General features: G+C 45.6%; 2 protein-coding genes across 6 annotated transcripts; one reads left to right on the forward strand and one right to left on the reverse strand.

Moving 5' to 3' along the window:
• The first annotated feature begins 1,262 nt into the window (after nt 1-1,262).
• Nucleotides 1,263-14,728, forward strand: LOC139540725 (transmembrane protein 47-like). The gene is made up of 3 exons (XM_071344638.1): nt 1,263-1,675; nt 10,786-10,926; nt 11,023-14,728. The coding sequence occupies exons 1-3, from the start codon at nt 1,450-1,452 to the stop codon at nt 11,199-11,201; spliced, it is 546 nt and encodes a 181-aa protein (XP_071200739.1). The 5' UTR covers nt 1,263-1,449; the 3' UTR covers nt 11,202-14,728.
• A 121-nt stretch (nt 14,729-14,849) lies between these two features.
• Nucleotides 14,850-25,222, reverse strand: LOC139540723 (TGF-beta-activated kinase 1 and MAP3K7-binding protein 3-like). 5 transcript variants are annotated; one of them, XM_071344635.1, is made up of 7 exons: nt 24,997-25,222; nt 23,555-23,729; nt 20,613-21,921; nt 20,285-20,445; nt 19,793-19,886; nt 19,600-19,692; nt 14,850-15,745 (listed from the first exon to the last, which is right to left on the reverse strand). In XM_071344635.1, the coding sequence occupies exons 2-7, from the start codon at nt 23,654-23,656 to the stop codon at nt 15,597-15,599; spliced, it is 1,908 nt and encodes a 635-aa protein (XP_071200736.1). In that variant the 5' UTR covers nt 23,657-23,729; nt 24,997-25,222; the 3' UTR covers nt 14,850-15,596. The 5 variants fall into 5 exon arrangements, with proteins under 5 accessions (XP_071200736.1, XP_071200734.1, XP_071200737.1 ...); XM_071344633.1 differs by having other exon boundaries at nt 24,982-25,221; XM_071344636.1 differs by having other exon boundaries at nt 19,609-19,692; nt 24,982-25,220.
• Nucleotides 25,223-25,597: the final 375 nt, after the last annotated feature.

Consider the following 25,597-nt stretch of genomic DNA (forward strand, 5'->3'; position numbering starts at 1 on the left):
CAAACTCCAGTCTATGATCAGATTTGACTGTAGTTTAAAATGAACACTGAACACATCACCTATAGGTCTAACAGCCTACATGGGACTGAAATTAACCATGAATCATATCAAATCATTTCACTCGTCAGAAAACCCCCATGTTCATTGAATGGGGCGGCAGGTAGCATAGTGGTTAGAGCGTTGGGCCAGTATTTCTTTCAAAAAGTTGATGAAAATTTATATTTTCGTCAGTTTATCATACTACGCCATCAAAATGTCATGAATTCGAACCACTTTTAAATGGACATATGAATTTCAAATCTTCAAAGCTCACTACATTGAATCACCATGTTAAAGCTCATTTCATAGAGAATGTTACCAACTGGACTATATGTAGTAACTTACTTTGAAGAGATGCTGATTGGGGCTAAACAGATGTTTGGCGTTTGGTAGTCTAAATTCAGGGTAGTTGTCTTTAACTGCCATTTCCCGAAAGTCAGACTCTTCCCACACTCCAACAAATTTTTCTCAGCCTCAGAAGCAACTGCATTCACCAAATGTTGTGTGGGTATCCTTAGTCTTTTTCTCCAGACGTAGACATCGGGAATTGTTGATATGGCATACAATTGTTATACAATTTATTCATTTTTTTAGGTAGGCCTTTAGTATTTTACAGATATAGAAACATGAACGTGTATTTATCCACAATCTGCTATGTATAAATCCGGTCTTGGAGTGTTTTAACAAAATGGAAGAAAAGATTTAGGCTGACTTCATCCAGTGTCTAGAATTTTCTGTTGGCATAATATGCAAATATGAGCACAATTTTATTTGCATGATATGCAAATATGAGCATATTTTACGGAATGATCACCTAATTTGCATATTTTAATACAATATTTCAGGAATATTGTAATACAAAAAAGCTATATTTGTATCTACATTCAACTGGTAAAAGTTGATTGTGATAGAATTAGGCTAAAGGAAAATTACCTGGTGCCTGGCCTGGCCTCAAAGTATCAAATGTGTGTAGGAGTGGGACAGACTTTTTCCCCTATATAAAAAAATATATATAATACCAAATTACTGGAAACTTCCTTGAAGAAATAAGAATCGTTTAGGTTCAATTATAAAAATAAGATTACATAGCCCCTGTTTTCTTCTGAGAGAAAGGGAGAGAGAGTGAGAGAAAGGGAGGGAGAAAGAGCGAGAGAGAGTGAGAGTGAGAGTGAGAGAGAAAATGGGAGGGGGGGGTGACCCTGCAGGTGCCGCTCTGTGATATTTCAGCAATGTGCAGTGCAGTCACATCAGCAGTTGTGGAACGGCTGCAGCAGCGTCCCTGACGCGCAGAGGCTGCCCACTCTCCATACCGCGGGGGATAATCCCCAAATTCTTGGTTTGCGACCCAACCGCAAACCCACCATCCTCGGAGAAAGATACTTTTGTTTAGCACCCCGTCATCCGCCATCCATGGCTTCATCCGGGAGTGGAATGGAGGAAGTGCGCGTGTCGGCGTTGACCCCCCTGAAGTTGGTGGGCTTGGTGTGCGTCTTCCTCGCGCTCTGTCTGGATGTCGGGGCTGTGTTGAGCCCCGCGTGGGTAACAGCGGATAACCAGTACTACCTGTCTCTGTGGGAGTCCTGCTGGAAGCCCGTCACCTCGGACACATGGCAGTGCAACACCACACTCGAGACTGGTGAGAGAGACCTTCCTCATGCTTCCTATGTTTTAACTGTTCAAATTGCCATTATGCATCTATATTGTGTTTGGGATTAGGGAAAATGTGATAGGGTTCTATTTTGGGGGATTTAGGGATATTATTGGTACCCACAGTCATATTCAAAGCATCCATAGAGATGCATATTAATTCAGAAATGACAATGGGGCCCCTGCTGCTGAGTCCACTGGTGCATCAGCACAAACATTGTTTTTCTCTGCTCAGTAACAATTTATGATGAGGCTAAAAGGATGGGGCTAAAAGGATGGGGCTAAAAGAAAATAGCAGGAGCATCATTTTCTTAATATAGATTTTCCCCATTCCCCATTTAAGATGTGTGCACTCTAAAACAGCTGTCTTTTCTCAGTTAAAAATAGTTTATTTCAACGTAATACTTATAATACTTATATATACTTATATATATAATTATATGAGACTTTATAAAGTTCTCAGTTACCCTCTTTTCTATTTGCCGAGCATGCCGCTAAATGATGTGGGTATTTTGCCTTGCGAGCGAGCGGTGGTCCAGCTGGGGTTTTATTGTGCTTTTGTTGCCGACAAAATCAGCCATTGTTGGGGTTCCTCCGCAGGACATGGAGTAAGGGAAACGTTGAGAACCGAACTTCCCAGAGATCCAAATATCCTGCCGGGAGATAAGTGTAACCAGGGCAACAAGTGCCGCATTCGAGAAATGCTGTGTTTCTCTCTGAAAAGGGGACTTATTTTTCAGCCAGCACAGAAGCTTTTGTAGAAACAATCTGTATTTCGATTATTCCGCCACGTGTGTTTAATGTCTCTTTTTATCTAGTTATTTTTGGCTTGCTGATTGTTGTCCTGTGTGTTGTGCAGGCAGAAAGTACGTTTTTGTTTATTTGTCTGACAACACTGTTTTGTTTCTGTGATGAGTAACTGGAGGTCATTTTGTCCCTGCTTCTTCCTACTGTCACTCTGACACAAAGTGCAGCTTGATTCCTTATAAAGACACGGGAGTCTCCATGTCAGCAGCAGCCAGCATACCACATTAACTGCACACAGCAAACTGCTAATTTTGCCAGGCTGGCCTTGCACTAGGCTTACATATTGATTTGACTCACAGTAATCAGTCAGTTTCTTCTCCCAATATCCAGCTTTTCTCAGTGTCATGCCCAGGACATTAAACAAATTGTGTTAGTGTTGAAATGACCAGGTAGGTACACTCAATAATGAGTTCTGCAGGGTTGTTGTGCATGTTTGTTGACGTCCTATATGTCTGTGCCAAAGAACATTCTATTAACGCAGATGACAAATGGAAATGGGTGACGTTTGGATATTACACTCAAGCACGCACGCTTTTTCTCTTTTTTGATTACCCTCTCTATTATGGGCACACACACACACACACACACACACACACACACACACACACACACACACACACACACACACACACACACACACACACACACACACACACACACACACACACACACACACACACACACACACACACACACACACACACACACACACACAGGGCAGAGGTCGGGTCAGATACAAAACATGCAGGGGTTGACACAGTCTCAGGAATATGGAGTGTCTCTGTGAGAACGTTTTGTGCTGATGGCAGTCCAGTGAGAGGGACGCAACGAATGTGGACCGAGTGTGTGAGCACTACGCAGGCAGTACTCATCATTATTAGCACTGATTCTAGTTCAGTCAGAGGTGATGATGGGGGAATATGAGACTCAGGCTGCATCCCAAATGGCACCATATTATTCCTCACATACACTGTATAATAATTTCAAACCTTGCTTACATTTGTAAATGATCGCCTACACTCAGTGGCCAGTTTATTAGGTACATCCATCTAGTACCGGGTCGGACCCCCCTTTGTCTCCAGAACATCCTGAATTATTCGGGGCATGGATTCGACAAGGTGTCGGAAACGTTCCACAGGGATGTTGGTCCATACTGCCACGATGGCATCACGCAGTTGCTGCAGATTTGACTGCGGTACATTCACGCTGCGAACATCCCGTTCCATCTCATCTCAAAGATACTCTATTGGGTTGAGGTCTGGGGACTGCGCAGGCCACTTAAGTAAACTGAACTCGCTGTCATGTTCCTGGAACCATTCTGAGACAATACATGCTTTGTGACATGGCGCATTATCCTGCTGGAAGTATCCATGTGACAAAGGGTAAACTGTAGCCATGAAGGGATGCACCTGGTCAGCAACAATGTTCAGATATGCTGTGGCATTCAAACGTTGCTCGGTTGGTATCAAGGGACCTAACGTGTGCCAGGAAAACATTCCCCATACAATTACACCAACGCTACCAGCCTGGACCGTTGACACCGGGCAGGATTGGGCTTATGCCAAATCCTGACTCTGTTATCAGAATGACACAACAGGAACCGGGATTTGTCGGACCAGGCAATGTTTTTCCACTCCTCAATTGTCCAGTGTTGGTGATCGCGTGCCCACTGGAGCTGCTTCTTCTTGTTTTTAGCTGATAGGCATGGAACCCGGTTCTGGTCGTCTGCTGCAATAGCCCATCCGTGACAAGGACCGACATGTTGTGTGTTCCGAGATGCCGTTCTGCACACCGCTGTTGTACTGCACCGTTATTTGCTTCTTGCCGTTCTCCTTCGACCTCGGCCACAGGACTGCTCCTGACTGGATGTTTTTTTGTTTCTCGCACAATTCTCAGTAAACCCTAGATACTGTTGTGTGTGAAAAAAATCATCCGCCGGCCTCATTCTGTCTGCGGGCCCGCCAGTTGGGGTACCCTGCCATAGGAGAACCCTTTGAATAACTATTTTTGGTTCCAGGTAGAATCCTTTTTTTCCCAGGTAGAACCTTTATCAGTTCCTTGTAGAACAACAAGTAATCTAACAAGTAATCTAACAATTCCCCAACAACTTCCTAATACACACAAATCTAAAGGGGTGAATGAGAATATGTACATATAAATATATGGATGAGTCGGCCATAGGCAAGGTGCAATAGATGGTATAAAATACAGTAGATACATATGATATAAGTAATGTAAGATATGTAAACATTATTAAAGTGGCATTATTTAAAGTGGCGTTGTATAAAGTGACTAGTGATCCATTTATTAAAGTGGCCAGTGATTGGCTCTCAATGTAGGCAGCAGCCTCTCTGAGTTAGTGATTGCTGTTTAGCAGTCTGATGGCCTTGAGATAGAAGCTGTTTTTCAGTCTCTCAGTCCCAGCTTTGATGCACCTGTACTGACCTCGCCTTCTGGATGGAAGCAGGGTGAACAGGCAGTGGCTCGGGTGGTTGTTGTCCTTGATTATCTTTTTGGCCTTCCTGTGACATCGGGTGCTGTAGGTATCATGGAGGGCAGGTAGTTTGCCCCCAGTGATGCGTTGTGCAGACCGCACCACCTTCTGGAGAGCCTTGCAGTTGAGGGCGGTGCAGTTGCCGTACCAGGCTGTGATACAGCCTGACAGGATGCTCTCGATTGTGCAACTGTAAAAGTTTGTCAGGGTTTTGGGTGACAAGCCAAATTTCTTCAGCCTCCTGAGGTTGAAGAGGCGCTGTTGCGCCTTCTTCACCACACTGTCTGTGTGGGTGGACCATTTCAGTTTGTCTGTGATGTGTACGCCGAGGAACTTAAAACTTTCCACCTTCTCCACTGCTGTCCCTTCGATGTGGACATGGGGGTGCTCCCTCTGCTGTTTCCTGAAGTCCACGATCATCTCCTTTGTTTTGTTGATGTTGAGTGAGAGGTTGTTTATTATCTATGCATAATCACTTTACACCTACCTACATGTCCATATTACCTTGACTAACCCGTATCCCCGCACATTGACTTGGTACCGGTACCCCCTGTATGTAGCCTCGTTATTGTTATTTTATTGTTGCCCTATTATTTTTTTACTTTAGTTTATTTAGTAAATATTTTCTGAACTCTTATTTTTCATAACCACATTGTTGGTTAAGGGCTTGTAAGTAAACATTTCACGGCCCTACATATTTCAAAATAGTTGGGAAGAGATTTTTGACGTACCGATTCCATGGTGTGCAACTGTAAAAGTTTGTCAGGGTTCTGGGTGACAAGCCAAATTTCTTCAGCCTCCTGAGGTTGAAGAGTATGAGTTGATATACACTGCTCAAAAAAATAAAGGGAACACTTAAACAACACAATGTAACTCCAAGTCAATCACACTTCTATGAAATCAAACTGTCCACTTAGGAAGCAACACTGATTGACAATAAATTTCACATGCTGTTGTGCAAATGGAATAGACAAAAGGTGGAAATTATAGGCAATTAGCAAGACACCCCCAAAAAAGGAGTGATTCTGCAGGTGGTGACCACAGACCACTTCTCAATTCCTATGCTTCCTGGCTGATGTTTGGTCACTTTTGAATGCTGGCGGTGCTCTCACTCTAGTGGTAGCATGAGACGGAGTCTACAACCCACACAAGTGGCTCAGGTAGTGCAGTTCATCCAGGATGGCACATCAATGCGAGCTGTGGCAAAAAGGTTTGCTGTGTATGTCAGCGTAGTGTCCAGAGCATGGAGGCGCTACCTGGAGACAGGCCAGTACATCAGGAGACGTGGAGGAGGCCGTAGGAGGGCAACAACCCAGCAGCAGGACCGCTACCTCCGCCTTTGTGCAAGGAGGTGCACTGCCAGAGCCCTGCAAAATGACCTCCAGCAGGCCACAAATGTGCATGTGTCAGCATATGGTCTCACAAGGGGTCTGAGGATCTCATCTCGGTACCTAATGGCAGTCAGGCTACCTCTGGCGAGCACATGGAGGGCTGTGCGGCCCCACAAAGAAATGCCACCCCACACCATGACTGACCCACCGCCAAACCGGTCATGCTGGAGGATGTTGCAGGCAGCAGAACATTCTCCACGGCGTCTCCAGACTCTGTCACGTCTGTCACATGTGCTCATGTGCTCAGTGTGAACCTGCTTTCATCTGTGAAGAGCACAGGGCGCCAGTGGCGAATTTGCCAATCTTGGTGTTCTCTGGCAAATGCCAAACGTCCTGCACGGTGCTGGGCTGTAAGCACAACCCCCACCTGTGGACGTCGGGCCCTCATACCACCCTCATGGAGTCTGTTTCTGACCGTTTGAGCAGACACATGCACATTTGTGGCCTGCTGGAGGTCATTTTGGAGGGCTCTGGCAGTGCACCTCCTTGCACAAAGGCGGAGGTAGCGGTCCTGCTGCTGGGTTGTTGCCCTCCTACGGCCTCCTCCACGTCTCCTGATGTACTGGCCTGTCTCCAGGTAGCGCCTCCATGCTCTGGACACTACGCTGACAGACACAGCAAACCTTTTTGCCACAGCTCGCATTGATGTGCCATCCTGGATGAACTGCACTACCTGAGCCACTTGTGTGGGTTGTAGACTCCGTCTCATGCTACCACTAGAGTGAGAGCACCGCCAGCATTCAAAAGTGACCAAACATCAGCCAGGAAGCATAGGAATTGAGAAGTGGTCTGTGGTCACCACCTGCAGAATCACTCCTTTTTTGGGGGTGTCTTGCTAATTGCCTATAATTTCCACCTTTTGTCTATTCCATTTGCACAACAGCATGTGAAATTTATTGTCAATCAGTGTTGCTTCCTAAGTGGACAGTTTGATTTCACAGAAGTGTGATTGACTTGGAGTTACATTGTGTTGTTTAAGTGTTCCCTTTATTTTTTTGAGCAGTGTATATAAAACGACTCAAATTCAAGTTTTTCCAGATGAAATTATTATATAGAATTCTTGCCACCAACAAAATGTTGAATATTTGAGTCATACAATCATCGAAGCTCTGCAGATTTTGTTGTGAGGATACAGAATCAATAGACCATTTATTTTGGTATTGCCCTCAGGTAGCCTGTTTCTGGTCTCAGGTTCAGGTTGTTTTCTGTATTGTTGTTTTCTGTTTTCCTTTGTCTTTGTCTTTTTTTGTTCATTTTCTTGGTTATTGTGGGGGGGGGGGGGGCTGTGGGGGGTCTCGGATGGTTGAGGGGCAGCTGTTTGGGAACTGTGGGGGGGTCTTGGAGGGCCGGTGGCTGATGGATCGCTGGTTCGGGTCCCCGTTTTTGACCTTGTGGGAGATCTGTCGAGGTGACCTTGAGCAGGGTGTTGACCCTGGTTGCTTCTGTGTGTCGCTCTGGATGTGAGTCTGTTAGATGACTAATGTGATGTAGTTGTTGAGCGTCTTCACTACAAGTATATTGTATGTTTTTAATATTCTTTTTTCCCCCAAATATAATAATACATTTACAGTAAGGTCTAGACCTGTTGTATTTGGTGCATGTGACAAATAAAATTTGATTTCATTTTCCAACAATGCAGAGTTTAAGATAAATATATATATATTTTTTTAATAGAAATAGTGACACAATAAATAAATAGAGTGAATAATGAATAACAGTAACGACTAAAATAACCCTTTCCACAGAAGGGGAAAGAAAGAGTTCTACCTGGAACCAAAAAGGGTTCGCCTTTGGCAGTGTTTCCAAACTCCGGTCCTCGAGTACCCCCGACAGCACACATTTTAGTTGTAGCCCGCGACAAAAACATCTGGCTTGACGATTAGTTGACAAGTAGAATCAGGTGTGCCTGTCCGGGACCACAACAAAAATGACACATTCCCTCTACTGTCTCAGGCTGAGATGGGCCCTGAAGGCCAATACAGATTTTTCGATTAACAGGGATGGCTGCTCCTGAAATACACACAGGGAGATGTAATTACCGATCAGATTGGATCTTGCATATCACCATTTCCATCTGTCATCACACAGGACCTAGGCTGCATCCTAAATGGGACCATATTCCCTATATAGTGCACTACTTTTGACCAGAGCTCAAAAGTAGTGCATTGCATAGGGAATAGGGTGCCATTTGGGACTCATCCCAAGATTAATAGTTAGCCCTTCCTGTCCTTCAAGCACTGAGACTTCTGGCTGTATTTCTCGCACAGAACATGTGGGTCCGGTCCAAATCTCTGAGCTGCTGAGATGAGTTTCTGTATCCTGCTGTTACACAACTGATAGAGAGTGATAAGAACCTCAGTAGCTCCTGCAATTTCAGTTGCAGTCTGATAGCGAAAAAAGGACCGAAATGACTAGAAGATGACTAGAATGATTAGATACAGACGGACAGGAGTTAGTGTAGCTCCTGCGGTCGGGGAGGCAGCCAGTGAGGTGGCTGCAAATGAGAGGTCAAGGGTCGTTCCAAGTCAGTACTGCATGTTATGAAAGCACTGAGGCCGCAGGGAGCTATGCGTTTTGTGGGTTCCCTCCAGCTTCCTGTGATGGATGACAGAACCATTTTAAAACTCTAAATCGTAGAAGCCATATTTGGTCAAAGAAGTGAATGTTTGTTTATGTTCGAGCAGCTCGGCCTATGGAATGAATTTCCCTCCGACGAGGAACGGGAACTGTAGTTTAAGCGGCTTACACGCTGTCACATTCTCTCATTGTCGAATGGTTTGATGGTTCTCGTATTGCTATAGAGGGGAAATAATTTGCCATGCATCAACCTGTTTAGCTGTGATTGTAATGAACATTGTGTGATTACATATTAGACCTGCCTTTTTCTTTATGTCTAACTATGAGCATATTTTATCATTAGAAACCAAACCCTTTCTGTGAGGGTATTTACTTTGTTAACATATATTTGTAATAGGTAATCAACAACCCCATCATAACATCCCTTGTTTGTTTACATATACCATTTCCCCACCCAGAGTCTAGACTGTTACTCCCAACAATTATATAGTTATATCACTCAGCAGTCCATCAGTCTTGATAGCCCACTCAGTCTACTAAGATGATGTGCCTAGAAGCCAGTATACCCCCCACACAGTCTAGCCTGTTAGATAAGAGTCTAGCAGCTAGCTATGTGAGACTAAGCTTGTTTAACATTCTATCGCAGGGTGAAGTTGGCCCAAGTAGACGCTGATCTTGGGTCATTGGGTCAATTTGCATTTCCCCCACTTATGGTAGATCTGATCCTAGATCTGCACAGAGGGGAAACTTCACCACGGAGCACATTGTATCCCAGCTTTCTCCCCAAATACCACCTATTACATTCTAGAGAATTTCTATCCCTTATTCCTCAACCCACCAACATTTTTATTCTACCGAGGTTATTTTTCATTCCATACATGCAGAGAAGTGGATCAATATAGTAGACCTAGCTAGTAGCTCTCTCTCCCTCTCGCCCTCCACCTATCCCTGTTAGCATTCCAGCGAGTGCTATTTCTCGTCTCTACTTGAGTTGAATGTTTTGCAGTTCTTCTGAATGAAAAGCTGAGACTGCTGCTGATTTTGCATCGGGCAGGCAGGATGGATACCTATTACCGGAGTCACCCAGATAATTGCTTTGTCTACTTCTGCTGCTGCACTGGTATTCATTAAGAAGCTTAGCAGTGAGAGTGCGTGAGAAAGAGACGGAGAGAGCGTGCGTGCGTGTGTGTGTGTGAGAGAGAGAGAAGAGAGAGACAGAGAGAGAGAGAGAGACAGAGAGAGAGACAGAGAGACAGAGACACAGAGAGACAGAGAGACAGAGAGACAGAGAGAGAGAATGTATGCGTGCATGCATTTGTTTGTTTTCGTCCATTCTTCTGTGTTGGGTAAAGATCTGATTTTAGTGCAGGGTTAACATTCTTGGACCATACGCCACACTGTAAACATGGAACACTAGGCTTATAACCCCCACGAAAACATTTTCTTTGCAAATCTCTGTCAAATTCTCAGAATACTCTTCCTATACCCATGAGGAATAGGAAGCCCTCTGTTACCAGATGGTGTGTGTGCAATGTGATTTTTCACCTGCATGACTTTCATGTCGGTGGCTGTGGCATTTTTCACTGTGGCTGTGTGACCCCCCCCAACCACCACCCCATAACTGAACATGTTTTTTTAACTCTCTCTCTCTCTCTCTCTCTCTCTCTCTCTCTCTCTCTCTCTCTCTCTCTCTCTCTCTCTCTCTCTCTCTCTCTCTCTCTCTCGCTCTCTCTCTCTCTCTCTCTCTCTCTCTCTCTCTCTCTCTCTCTCTCTCTCTCTCTCTCTCTCTCTCTCTCTCTCTCTCTCTCTCTCTCTCTCTCTCTCTCTCAGACTGGCAGATTGCCACGCTGGTCCTGTTGCTGGGTGGTGCAGCCCTCATCCTGTTCTCCTTCCTGGTGGCCCTGGTGTCAGTGTGGGTCGGCTCCAGGAGCCACTGCTACAGACCCATCGCTGTCATGCTGTTCGCTGCAGGTACGTTATTGAATCTGCCTTATTCTCTCCTTTTCTGTGTCATTTCATGTGCTCCATTTCTCTCCTTCACTCCCATTCCTCCTCTCTCCCTAACAGTGGTGCTCCAGGTCTGCAGTTTGATCCTCTACCCTGTTAAGTTCATTGAGACGGTCAGCCTGAGGATATACCACGAGTTCAACTGGGGCTATGGCCTCGCCTGTGGGGCCACCATCTTCTCTTTTGGAGGGGCCATTCTCTACTGCCTCAACCCCAAGAACTATGACGACTACTACTAAACCCTGCAAGATTAGAGAGGAGGAGAGGCCTCTACACAACTTCATGTCCCCCCACACTCGCTGTGATAGCAGCTGAAACACTGAACCTTATAGAACTGGTAGAGAAAACACATGTTCACACACATCGATTGGAGAATCAACAACAGTAGTGTCTGTCTATACATTCAAACCTTTACAATACTGTACTATACCAGACTTAAAGGGACACGGTATAGCACAGTATGAGCTTGTGGTCTCCACAGGCATCTCCGCCTGTGTTGTGACCGACATCTGCCATAGGCTAAGTGGTGAGGCTAAAGAGCCAATCAGACAGTTCAATGGAATACTAATTACCAATCAGATTCATCAGTGAAATCATGTCCACATTCTGAGCCAACAGTAGGTCCCCTTTAATATAGGAACTCCAGTAGGAATTGGCAGCACAATGCTTTGTCATGAATAAACCACAGAGAACAGATGGATTAGCTGATCTCATACAGAGACGAGAGGGAGGAGAAGGGACAGCTGAGAGTGACGGACACACAGACCAATCAGAGAGCAGAGGGATGGGCCAGATGGACAGATTGATCTTGAGGAGGAAAGGAAGGTGACTCACCTAAAAGGAATCAAGGATGCATGACATCGCCCCCACTCATATATGTGATTACCTTTGCTTGTGCCTTAATCTAAAAGAAGATTGGAGAAGAAGGCAGGCAGCATAGAGTAATTTCCTTTTACCTATACTGCTCCTCTAGATCAGTGCAGATGAAGGGAAGGCAAAATGTGTAGAATTGCAGAAAATTAGTTGTAAAACTCTTGTTTCTCTCCACCCATGAAAAAATGAGTAGAATTGCATGACATTTGTTATAAATTTGCTAAATCTTCTCTCCGCCCCATGGCAAAATGTGTAGAATTGCAACAAACTTGCTTTATAACTGCAACATTTTCTCTACGCCCCATGGCAAAATTTGTCGAATTGCAGGAAATTGACTCTAAAACTCAATTTTTTTCTCTCCACTGTCAAGAGGGGACGCTAAAATGCTCGCAAGGTGACTCTGACTGCCTGTGTGGGTATGGGTGTGGATTTGGGTACGCAGACCTGCGATCCACTGCTGCCCCTCATGATGAGTTCAGATTTTTTGTGGCCCCCAACCCTAATCTAAAACTAACTGCACCCTGCGGCCTATCCCCATCTGTGCCTGCTTCGAATAGCAGCAGTTGTATGATATGTAAATAGAGTAGTTCGACGTGCTTTCGTGTGGTAAATGCATTCCTAATACAGTAAATTAGAGAAGTAGTAGTAGTTTATTTAAAGGGACAATGTGCAAATAAAAACACGTTTCAGACAGTGAAATATGATGCTTGCACCAGAGCAAGCTCAACACAGCTAATTTGAATCCACAGTCCCTAACTAAGCATAACGGAATACATAAACATAGCTAAATACACACACATCACTCATACAGTGGTATACTACGATATAACACAGGGGTGTCAAACTCATTCCACGGAGGGCCAAGTGTCTGGGTTTAAGACCTAGACAACCAGGTGAGGGGAGTTCCTTACTAATTAGTGACCTTAATCCATCAATCAAGTACACTCGGCCCTCTGTGGAATGAGTTTGACATATGTGATATAACGGATTAAAACAAATGCAGGAAACCTAAAATACAACAACTAATAGAATAAATACATCAAACACATTGAGACTTTTGTGCATTAAGAATTAGTCCATGTGTGCAGGATTCGTGCACCTTGATCCAAGCTTTGATTTGACCTCCATGGAGAAGGATTTAAAGTCGCTAGTGCTTCTTAAGGTAGACGTGCAGGAATTCCATTTTCTGATGCCTGAGGTGGAGAATGTTGACTTTCCAAAGGTGGTTTTCCTTTTTAGGAATGACACAGTCTCCTCTTGTTGAGGTTCAGGTAGCTGCTGTTTTGTTCAGCAACCTGGTCTCAAAGCATTTAGCTTAATTCTATTTGCAAATCCGTGACACTCCATTTAGTATCATATAACATTTGATTTGATATGTTTGATATGTTGGGTTTTGTGTGGTATGTATTACATTTGTGGATGTCCATCACCCATTTCGTACAATATGTTACGAATTCTAGCTAGATGGCTAACGTTAGCTAGGCTAGGGGTTTGGGTTAAGTTTAGGAGTTAGGTTAAAGGGTTAGGGTTCAGTTTAGGAGTTAGGTTAAAGGTTAGGGGAAGGGTTAGCTAAAAGGGTTGAGGTTAGAGCTGGGGGAAGGGTTAGCTAACATGCTAAGTAGTTGCAAACGAACTAAATAAGTTGTAAGCAATTGAAAAGTTGCTAATTAGCTAAAATGGTCCGTGATGAAATTCTAACACACAACCTTTGGGTTGCTAGATGTTCGCATTAAACACCCACCCTACTTTCGTATTTGCCATAAGTAACCATCTGTCTTATATAACCATACCAAACATAACATATCATATTCATTTCAGTGTCCCGGATTTAGTTACTATGTTACGCCTAGTCTGAGACCAGGCTGTGTTCAGAGCTTAATATGACACAAGCTTTCAGAGGTGGGGGTGCAACATAGTTGATAAATCGTATAAACTAGACAGACAACTGAGAAAACAAAGTTGTCCAAATTGAACAGATTGTATTTGGGGTGATTACTATGGTGATGGTATTGTGATTTCCCGTCAAGGATATTCAGTGCTTGTTTACATAGAGATCGAAGGGGCTTAATTTTTGTTTCATTGGCTTGGGGCCAGCTGGTTATACAATAGGTGAGAGAAGATCATTGCATGTAAATTCATCTTGGCTGCCTCTGTAGAGTGAGTTCCTGACGTATCGGAAATTGGAAAGACATGTCCGATTTCGCTGGACATCTTAATGTTTTTTGTTGTTCAAAGTAGGGTCTAGGTCAATGCCCAAATATTTCAACTCTGTGGACGAGTATGTCCGGGTAAGCCTGTTTGTTTCGTTTTGTGGAGAATTACATCGCTACCGTTGTTCCCACATTGACGTTGAGCCACTTTCTCCAATGATGTGTGTGAAGAAGGCAAATTCCCATTGTGTGTGGGCCCTGGAGCGATGTGATCAGTCACTCCCACACTCCATGCCTCTTATTGGTTCAAACTGTTGGGATCTGCATCCCAAACGGCACCCTATTCCCAATTTCATGTAACGCTTTAGACCAGGGCCCATAGGGCTAGTGCACTATGTAGGGAATAGGGCAGTACTTGGGATAAAACCAAGATCTTACGCAGTATTATAGAAAACGTCTTAAAATATATACTCTGTATTCAAGACAAGAGTATATTTGTCTAGAATATACTATAGCTTCTGATCCATAACATCTTAAAACGAAAGTTAGTTGTCCTTTATATTAAAAACAATACAGGTAAAATGGAGAGTGTAGGAATGCATGTGTGCTTGAGGTAGAAAGTGTGTGCGTACAGGAGTAGCGAGGTGTGTGTGCCGGGAGTGAATGAGTATGGATTGCTGCTGCTGTGTGGCTGACGCCTATTAGTTTGTTCACTAACACAATAAAACAGGTAATGAAAAAGACAAGTGTGTGTGTGTGTGCTTTTCATTTGCGAAAAGGGAGTAACCACGTCAGAGCAAGCAGTAGTGCATTAAATGAAATGCCACTAAAAAAATATATATATATTCCAGGTGTAAGCATCCGTCACATAGAATCAGCTCCTTTATTAAGTACAGCAACTTGAGGCATTTGCACGGGGAAATCTTTTTAACATGGAATACAGTGTGGGCATAATATGCATAAAAGTACCAGGAATATATTTGTATGCAAGCCTCTTTAGTGTTCTTCATTCGATGAAAGAAGGAGCTCTTGGTACAGAGCTGATACAGTGTATAATCAACATCAGGGATGGTTCATCAGACCCTTTCTTTTTGCCATTGCATTGTCCCACTGTCAGAGAGTGCAGCCCTGGTAATTTGGAAGGGAAAGACCGTCCGCCCGTCGGTGGGGTTTGGGAATGGGCTCAGTCGTGTAAACAGGACAATCTCATTCATTCTGCAACGGAATGTTCACTGGATAAACCACGCCGCCTCCGTATTCTAAAAACAACGCTCCATTGGCTGTTCTGTAGCCACAGCCACTGTCCACACAGCTAGTCCCTCCCTTTTGGGTTGCCATGGAAATAGTCTCCTGCTGTCCTCATCCTGGGAAAATGTTTCCCACCAATGGAAACAAGGGTCAAAGTGCATGGGTGAGTTCCTCTAATGAGACAAAAAGGAGTGGGGGGGGGGGGGGGGGGGGGTGAGGGAGTGGCTCTTCCTCAACAGGTGGGAGGGGCTTATATATAGATTGACAGGGAACATGGGCAGAGGAGTTTACAGGAAAAGGAAGTAAGGAGGAGGGGGGGGGGGACTACTGTCCGGGACAGTGTTAGTGTGGGCTGGGCAAGGTTCAGGTGTAGCGCGGCATCTCACACTGTTCACAGCGGTTGAGTGCAGGGTGGTTGAGGAAGGTGCATTCTTCACAGCTCCACTGGGCTCCCTCAAAGTCCTCGTCCCTCTGGGGCCCCGCGACAGCAGGCTTGGGTTTCCGCTCCCCCTCTGGGAGAGGGGCACACATACAGGCTTAGCGTCATTAACAAAGAACATGCAGTGCATTCGGAAAGTATTCAGACCCCTTGGCTTTTCCCACATTTTGTTACTTTACAGCCTTGTTCTAAAATTGATTAAATCGTACTTTTCCCCCTCAATCTACACACAATACCCCATAATGACAAAGCAAAAACAGGCGTAGAAATGTGTGTACAATTATTTATTTTTTTAAACATCACATTTACATAAGTATTCAGACCCATTAATCAGTGCGTTGTTGAAGCACCTTTCACAGCGATTACAGCCTCGAGTCTTCTTGGGTATGATGCTACAAGCTTGGCACACCTGTATTTGAGAAGCTTCTCCCATTCTACTCTGCAGATCCTCTCAAGCACCGTCAGGTTGGATGGGGAGCGTCGCTGCACAACTATTTTCAGGTCTCCAGAGATGTTCGATCGGGTTCACTCAAAGACATTGAGATTTGTCCCGAAGCCACTCCTGCATTGTCTTGGCTGTGTGCTTAGGGTCGTTGTCCTGTTGGAAGGTGAACCGTCACCTCAGTCTGAGGTCCTGAGCGCTCTGGAGCAGGTTTTCATCAAGGATCTCTCTGTACTTTGCGCCGTTCATCTTTCCCTTGATCCTGACTAGTCTCCCAGTGCCTGCCACTTAAAAACATCCCCACATCATGATGCTGCCACCACCATGTTGCCAGGTTTCCTACAGACGTGACGCTTGGCATTCAGGCCAAAGAGTTCCATCAGACCAGAGAATCTTGTTTCTCATGATCCGAGGCCTATAGGTGCCTTTTGGCAAACTCCAAGCGGGCTGGCGTGTGCCTTTTACTGAGAAATGGCTTCCGTCTGGCCACTACCATTAAGGCCTGATTGGTGGAGTACTGCAGAGATGGTTGTCCTTCTGGAAGTTTCTCGGTTCTCTTTTTTACTTTTAATAAATTTGCAGACATTTCTAAAAAACTATTTTCGCTTTGTCATTATGGGGTATTGTGTGTAGATTGATGAGGAAAATGTTTAATTTAATCAATTTTAGAATAAGGCTGTATCGTAACAAAATGTGGAAAAAGTCAAGTGGTCTGAATAATTTTCGAATGCACTGCATACAGTCTTAGCATTAGTAATGGGTGGGGGGGGAATAAAATGATTGATAGTTATACCGAACAAAAATATAAATATGCAACATGCAACAATTTCAAAGATTTTACTGAGTTACAGTTCATAAATCAGTCAATTTAAATTAATTAATTAGTCCCTAATCTATGGATTTCACATGACTGGGAATACAGATATGAATCTTTTGGTTACAGATACCTTAAAAGAAATGGGCCTCACAATGGACCTCAGGATCTCATCACGGTATTTCTGTGCATTCAAATTGCCATCGATAAAATGCAATTGGTGTTCGTTGTTCGTAGCTTATGCCTGCCCATACCATAACCCCACCATGGGGCACTCGGTTCATCAGCAAACCGCTCTCCCACACGACACCATACACATGGTTTGCCGGTTGGACATACAGCCAAATTCTCTAAAACGACATGAGGCGGCTTATGGTAGAGAAATTAACATTGAATTCTCTGGCAACAGCTCTGGTGGACATTCCTGCAGTCAGCATGCCAATTGCACACTCCCTCAAAACTTGAGACATCTGTGGCATTGTGTTGTGTGACAAAAGTGCACATTTTAGAGGGGCTTTTTATTGTCCCCTGAACAAGGTGCACTAGTGTAATGATCATGCTTCTTGATATGCCACACCAATCAGGTTGATGGATTATCTTGGCGAAGGAGAAATGCTCCCTAACAGGGATGTAAAAACATTTGAGAGAAATACGCTTTTCGAGCATATGGAAAATGTCTGAGATATTTTATTTCACCTCATGAAACATGGGACCAACACTTTACACGTTGCGGTAAACATTTTTTCACTGTACATACCGCAATATTATTTTGGGACGATAATATTTAGATATTCGACTCCAAGTATATATATATATTTTTTAAAATATATATAACTAGCGCTAATCAGCTGTTCCTGCGCCAAAACTCCTGTATTTTTCATCCTATAGCTTGTTCTCAATCGTGAGGCAACATGTTTTCAGCACTTTTATTTCCCTAACTGACCAAAACTTGTTCTCTCAGCAATACGTTTAGAACATCAAATTGCAATATAAAACTCACAATACATATAGAATCGTGAGAATCGTAATGCATATCGTATCGGCGCCTAAGTATGGTGATAATATTGTCTTGTGAGGTCCTTGGCAATTCCCAGCTCTACTTAGTATCGTACCAACAAACACAGCAGATACTACAAGCTAAACACTGGGCGTCGGGAAAACAGGTTTTTTAGCCGCTACATCGCTTTTTGCCGGCAGGAGTAGACAGCAAGCCACTTTATCAAGTGTTCTCGGCCATGAGCCGCCCAATGAAATTGAACCAGTGCAATTTTACTCTGAGCAGCGCAAGCCTCGCACGGAACCGCGCTGCTTACCCACTGGTTTCATCCAAATGAATAGGCGGGCCTCGCCCTCTGTAAAACTGGCGTGTCCGGTTCATCAACACACTACCAAACATAACAGGGGGAAAAAGTCCTTCCAATGGGATGTTAACAGAGGGCCTAACTGTGTTCAGCAAGGATCCCATAGGCATTCATGGCAAGCGCAGGGGTGCTGTCCACACTGGTGTCATGGCTAAACTCATAACCTGCTCCTTTATCCTACTACTGTCACATACAGGATCAAGTTGCCACACCCTTTCCACTGCTATAGCTGGTGTGTGGTGGTGAGCCTTCTGGTGCAAAATGGCTGTCGTATATCACCAATGAGGGTGAGACTATTTCGTGGTGAATAAGGCGAGTTAACGCAAAATTACAATATCAAGCACAAAATTAAATTAAGGTCATTACACCACACACACACCAATCATACAAATACACAGCACCATTTTAAAGACCTTTCTGAGAAGGAAATGCTTTCAAAAACATTTGGAGAATGTACACACAGGGAGTCTCTGCAACACAAAAGTAAATCAACAAAAGCCATGGTCACTCGATCATTCACGACATTTGGTCTGCTGAAGGGGAGTGATCAGAGAGAATGTGAGAAAAAAACTAAAACAAGCAATATTCTGTCAAATGTAATACAAGGCATTATAAAAGGCTCATACGTGCATAAAACAAGTTATAAAGCGCTAGGCTATACCGCAGAGGGGAAATCTGCAGTTCAAACAATAACACACCCCACCACTGTTTTGGTAAACAGCTGAGGTACGGGGCTGGAGAAATGGAACGACTCTCAAACTCAAGAGATATAGATGCAAGGACTGACCATCCATGAAACCAAAATTATAGTTTTAACCATGTTTTGAGGCCATACAGCAGGGCTGCCCAACCCTTTTCCTGGAGATATACCGTCCTGTGGGTTCTCAGTCCAACCCTAATTTAACAAACCCGATTCTACTAATTAGCCGCTCAACAAGACCTTAACTAGCTGAATCAGAACTGCTAAATTAGGGTTGGACTGAAAACCCACAGGACAGTAGACCTCCAGGAAGAGGGTTGGACTGAAATAATACAGGACAGTAGACCTCCAGGAAGAGGGTTGGGCAGCCCTGCTGTACAGTGTTGGTTTACAATTACGTGGTTTACAAGAAAAACAAGCTTATATTTTGGCTTCTGGATGGGGTACCACAGTTTAACTAAGATCATGAAGCATTTATAATTTATATTATTCAAGAAACAGAGGGTATATATAATTGATTTAAGTCCAAAAACTGATGTACCAACCACAGATTGCCCTTTTTAAAAGAAAGTCCTACCAATGTTTACAGTGGTAAAACAGACGATATCACCTTTCTCACCTTTTCTTCCTGGCTTGGGCGGTACCACCGGGCCGGTCTGAATGTTCTTATAAAAGTTGTTCTCGGCTTGCGGATCGAACTTCCCTGGTGAAAAATGACACAACTCATACAGCATCTGTTGTTTGACACCTGAATGTGTGCTCTTGTACACACTTCAAAAGCCCGTTTGAGTGTGTGTGTGTACCTATAGACTGCAGCAGATCCGTCTCCTTCAGGGTGCAGTCGACATCAATCTGAAGCTGTCTGTTCAGACTGCGCAATCGGGTCATCTCTTCAGGCTGCAACAGCCGTAAAACACCGGTGGGTTGGATGAGACGACAACAAAAATGTAGACAACTCTGCATTGAGACAACTCTATATCCTGCATTGATTTACTGTTTGTATACAAATTTCACAGAATATATATCTTCTTCTTTTTTTATATTTACATGAATGTAGCTAATGTGCGTGTGTTGGTATGTGTGCCTTCAAACGTGTTTGTGTGCCTATGCATTCAAAGGTGTGTGTGTATGTGCAAAAAAAATAAACATGTTACGTACAATGCCTTCAAAAGGAGTGTGTATATGTGTGCACGTGATCGTGCATTTAAACTACACCGATGTATGTGTTTATGTGCCTATGCAATCACATCTGCGTGTTGCTCCCCCCCGCGTGTGTGCGTGTCCCCCCCTCTTACCCGGGGGATGAGGCTGCTGCTGTTGACTCGCCTGAAGCGTCTCTGGAGGGCGTCGTACTCCATGTCGTTGACGTCTGCCTTCAGCTGCTCCAGCTTCTGCCTCTCCATCAGCAGCTCCTTCAGCAGACGCTCCATCCGGGCCCTCTGGTGCAGCAGGAGAGCTGGGGGACACAGTGGTGGGAAGACAGGGCTTCAAACAGGTGGGACAGGTCGGGAGGTGGGCCGGAAACGGCGGGCGGATGTGCAGGAATGAATACATCTGTGGTTCTGTGAGCGCAGGCACACACACACACACACACAAGCGTATCCGTTCATAAGCCGTGCTTACCCTGGGTGTAAGCGTAGTCGTCGGAGCCCGAGCTGGAGCGGCGCGGCATGCGATTGGCGATGTGGCTGACGATGTTACCGGGCAGGGCTGAGATGGGCAGGATGGGTGCCGGGGCCAGCGCGTGATGCTCCCCCTGGTCCACCATGTTGAGCAGAGATTCAGGAGGGGAGGCCACTGGAGGGGACCCTGAGAGGGGCCTCTGCTGCTGGGCCTGGCCTGGGGACACTTTGATCTTAAAGGTGTAGCCCGCCTGGCTGCCTGGCTGGGGTGAGGAGGTGGGCCGGGGCCGCACGGGGCACTGGTGCAGGTAGACCCCGGGGTGGAAGGCAGCAGAGCTCCCCCCGCTCAGGCTGAGGCCCCGCTGGGGTGAGCTGGGCGAGGGGCTGGTAGCCATGTAGAGAGTCTGTCCCGGGGGGCAGTGCACGGGGGAGTTGCTGCGGGTCCGCGGGCCCTCCAGGGTGATCTCAATCTGGTTCTTCAGGGAGCTCTTGGGCAGGTACGGCCGGTAGATGGGCTGCTGCTGCTGTTGTTGCTGCTGGTGGTGGTGGTAGGGCATGCTGGCCAGGGTGGGAGGGCTGATGGGCAGGAAGACATGGGTCTGCTGGTGCTGGGGTTGCTGTTGGGGCTGCACCTGCTGTTGGGGCTGCACCTGCTGTTGGGGCTGCACCTGCTGTTGGGGCTGCACCTGCTGTTGGGGTTGGTGCTGGGGCGAGCTATAGGGGGACTGGTAGGTGGGAGTGGTGTAGGACGAGGGCTGATACACAGGCTGCCCGGACGAGGGCCAGGGGGAGGGCTGGGGGCTCTGAGAGGGGGAGGGCCGGATGTAGAGGGCATTACCACCACTGTTGCCATAGTGACCGACGGGGATCTGCAGGGCCTGGGGGGCGTTGGGCAGGTTCTGTGACAGAGTGACAGTGATAGGGTTCATGGTGTAGCGAGGAACGGGCGAGTAGGTAGGGGACATACCCTGCACGGGAGGCGGAGTGGGGGTGCTGGCCGTGCGGCCCCCGTGGTCATTCATGAAGAAGGGGTTGTACCCCAGCGAGGGGGCTATGGTGGCAGGGGCCGAGAGGGGCTCCGTGAAGCCGACGCGCTGGGGCTCGATGTGACCGTCACTGGAGCTGTGCACCAGGGAGCGCCCGCCTCCGTTGGCCTTGCCCGCCTCCGAGGGGGGGTAGCCCCCTAGCTGGATGTGCAGCATGTGGTTCCGGCTCAGGCGGACCTCTTCCGGACTTTGGTACTCCCCATAGAGGTATCTGTTACTCTCCTGAGCTAGCAGGTGGCAGCATATATCCAGGTTATTGTTGTTCTGGAGGACAGGAGACAGCATAAAAGGTTCAGTGATGGGGCCCAGACTGATGCTGTAGCCCTATAGGGGTCACTGCTCTGTGGATTTACAGAGGCATACTAACTTCCTGGGGTCATAACAGATCAACTAGACCACACAAACAACTGTCAATGTAAAAAAATAAAAATAAGTCCAACTCTTTATTCTCCCCAATTTCATGGTATCCAAATTGGTAGTTACGGTCTTGTCCCATCGCTGCAACTCCCGTATGGACTCGGGAGAGGCGAAGGTCTGGAGCCGTGTGTCCTCCGAAACACAACCCAGCCAAGCTGCACCGCTTCTTGACACAATTCCTCGCTTAACCCGGAAGCCAGCCGCACAAATGTGTCGGAGGAAACACCGTACACCTGGCGACCGTGTCAGCGTGCACTGCGCCCAGCCCACTACAGGAGCCGCTAGTGCGCGATGGGACAAGAACATCCCTGCCGGCCAAACCCTCCCCTAACCCGGACGACGCTCGGCCAATTGTGCGCCACCCCATGGGTCTCCCGATCGCGGCCGACTGCGACAGAGCCTGGACTCGAACCAGGATCTCTAGTGGCACAGCTAGAACTGCGATGCAGTGTGCCACTCAGGAGGCGATGTTCAACTTCATATATAGGCATATATGTGTAAGCCTAGATCAGTGAAGCAGCATACAGGCATTTCAATGAGAGAATCAGTGCATGTTTGTAGCCTGTGTGAGCCCCAAATTGCACCCTAATTCCCTATGCAGTACACTAAAGCCCCTTTCCACTGGCCTTAATGGGCCCAACCTAGGTTGACTTCAAAGCGTTTCCACTGCCTCCAGAAATGCGAAATTATATAATGTTGCTAGGCAGCCAATATGTGACTGCAGCTGGCTTCTAGCTAGCGAGATGTTGAAGAATGAAATTCACCCTCACCATGCTGTAACTAACATTACCCCATACTCCTGCGAGTGCCAGCCAGACTCAGAGCCATGTATTTAGCTAGCTGACATTAGTGTTGTCGTTAGCATAAAAGGCTAGCTAGCTTAATTCCTACCTCGCATGCCATGGTCTATTAGCTAGCTATCCAAGTAAACCAGATGACAGCTAGCTAGCTTTCGATACAGCCTGGCCAGCTAAAATACCTGTTAGCTTGTTTAGACTGATTTGCTAGCTAATGTTAGGTAGCTAGCTAGCATTGAGGGCTCTGTTCTCATAAAGGTTATTGTTTAGTGAAAAAAATGAATCAAGGATCCAGCTATGGTGGTAATTTGCTTCATGTCTAACTACTGCAGTACTGCTTGTCCATGTGCCCAGAAGAGCTAGCTAGACGTTTTGTCCACATCCAGCAGTGATCAGCTTGGTGGTTGCATAGTAACAGCATCACCAACCCGAATTCTAATCGAGCTGGCACCAGTCAGTTGTGAAACTGGGCTGTGCTGACTCGGATTTCCTTAGACCCAGCTCGAAGTTGAGAATTCCATTCGAGCCAGTTCGAATTTGGCCCTAATTTTAAGAGCCAGTGGCAACAGGGCTTAAATGTTACTTTTGACCAGGGTCAAGTAATACACTATAGGGAATAAGGTGTCATTTGGGGGACACACTATAATGTGTGTGCTCATAGCTGTCTGGCTACGGTAGCATACCTGCAGAAGGCACTGGGACACTACTCCCTCTGGGATCTCGGGGAAGCGCTGCTTGAGGTCCTGCAGGATGTGATAGTCTAACTGAGGGCCTCCCTGCGCCATCCTGAGCCCACAGAGAGAGTCACTGAGCTCACAGCCCTGAACGCTGCTGCTGCACCTGTGCTCTTCTCATCCCCTACACACACACACACACACACACACACACACACACACACACACACACACGTCATCATGAAAAGCTCGAAACAATCTTCAGTCGTCATTGCATCACATCAGCCCAGCCACACAACATTAAAAGTCTGCGCCTCTGTCGCCAGATCAGTGCTTTAAATAGCAACATGGGTTAGAAGATGTGCTTACAAACGGAAGGAGGATTTTTGGCAGCTTTGGTCAGCGGTTCCTCTGCAGAAACAATGTAATTAGGCGACACATATGTTACGGACAGTTTATGGGCCCTAGTGACCGGACAGACAGGCCGATAAAGCAGCAAGGAGAGGTTAGCCGGGCTAAAACTGGTCAATAACCCCATCCGACAATTCACACAACAGACGGGGTTGGCTGCAACAGACAGACATGGTATCTGTCTCGTGTGTTCGTTTAGTCATCTCACTGCACCAAGCAACGACCTAAAATCCAAGACAGTTTGCTACCTATCTAGATAACACGACATGCACGTCACATTGACAAGTGTTACCTACGTCAGCCAACTAATTCATACTGATCACTAACGTGTTTGCAAGCTAACTAAACGAACAAACAAAGCGTTCGCATCAGCATCTGTGGCATTTTAGCCATCTAAGTTACCTAACATTATCCCGCTGCAGTTGATAATAGTGATCTGACTCAATTTCTGGTCAATCATGCTATAACGTCAACTGACAAACGTTACGTTAGTTGTTCTTATTGGTCTTAGCACGTTAACTAGCTAGCGTTACTTACACGGGGGGGAAAAAACGAATGTTAAATGGCTAACAACCTAAACAAAATAGCGCGCCGTCCACATACTAACTTAGCTAAGTAACTAGAGTGACCAGCTAGCTGGCTAACTAAACTAGTTGGCTACCTACTATTGTCGTTTTTGGATAAGCGCGTTTACTAGACAAATAGGCAAGTATGTTGATTGCTAACGTTAGCTAGCTAGCAACCATCAAGTGTCGACACAAAACAAATCTTTAGTATCGAGTTAGAGATTAGCTAATGTTAACGTCGATAACGTTAGCGGACAACTTCTTACTAAAGCGCCGTTGACCAGAAAGGCACACACCAACAAGTAATCTGACATAGAGAAGCTAATAACGTTAACGTATCTAGCCAGCGAATCTACAGATGTTAGCTAGCTAGTGAGCCGACTACCACTAGTTTGCTAGCCAGCTCACATTGTATCGAAACCAAGATTTAGCTAGCTAGCTAGCGTTACTTCGACTTACCATGAGCTTACTCACTCTTGTCATGGACCATTATAGCTACAGTTTCAGAGAAAGCCCATTGATCTGATATTTTCCGAAAGTGGCAGACGAATATGTATTTAACTCTTGATAGATAAAGCGATTTATGTTTCATTCCAAGACAAGGCCGTCGTCTACACAACGTAAGAAATTGGATCTATCGCGATAAATGTCAACTTTTCGGAGCAGGAAGTGGTCTAAATCTAAGTTGTTGGTACTGCGCATGCTTGTCTTTTGCGCCCCGTCCAATAGAGCCTCCCTTCTTCCCTTAATACATATGTAGATGTGGTTTAAGTACAGTAATTGTAATAACTGTTTGTGAGGCGAATCCTATTATGTGTCATTTGATATTTCCTCTTACAAGGGACACACGCATTTCGTTACACCCGCAATAACATCTGTTAAATATGTGTATGTGACCAAGGGAAGGGCGTCATGACGAGTTAGGTTATCATCGGACAGTCCAGCCAGTGTAGGCCAAGCTTGCCCAAGTATTGTAGGCTATAGCATATAGGCCCTGGGTCATTATATTTCTTAGGCCTATTGATTGCATATTGGAAAGGTTGTTCCGTCTATGTGTTACAAATATGCAATAACA

This window comes from Salvelinus alpinus, chromosome 16 (genome assembly GCF_045679555.1).
Source record: "Salvelinus alpinus chromosome 16, SLU_Salpinus.1, whole genome shotgun sequence".
NCBI lineage: Eukaryota > Metazoa > Chordata > Actinopteri > Salmoniformes > Salmonidae > Salvelinus > Salvelinus alpinus.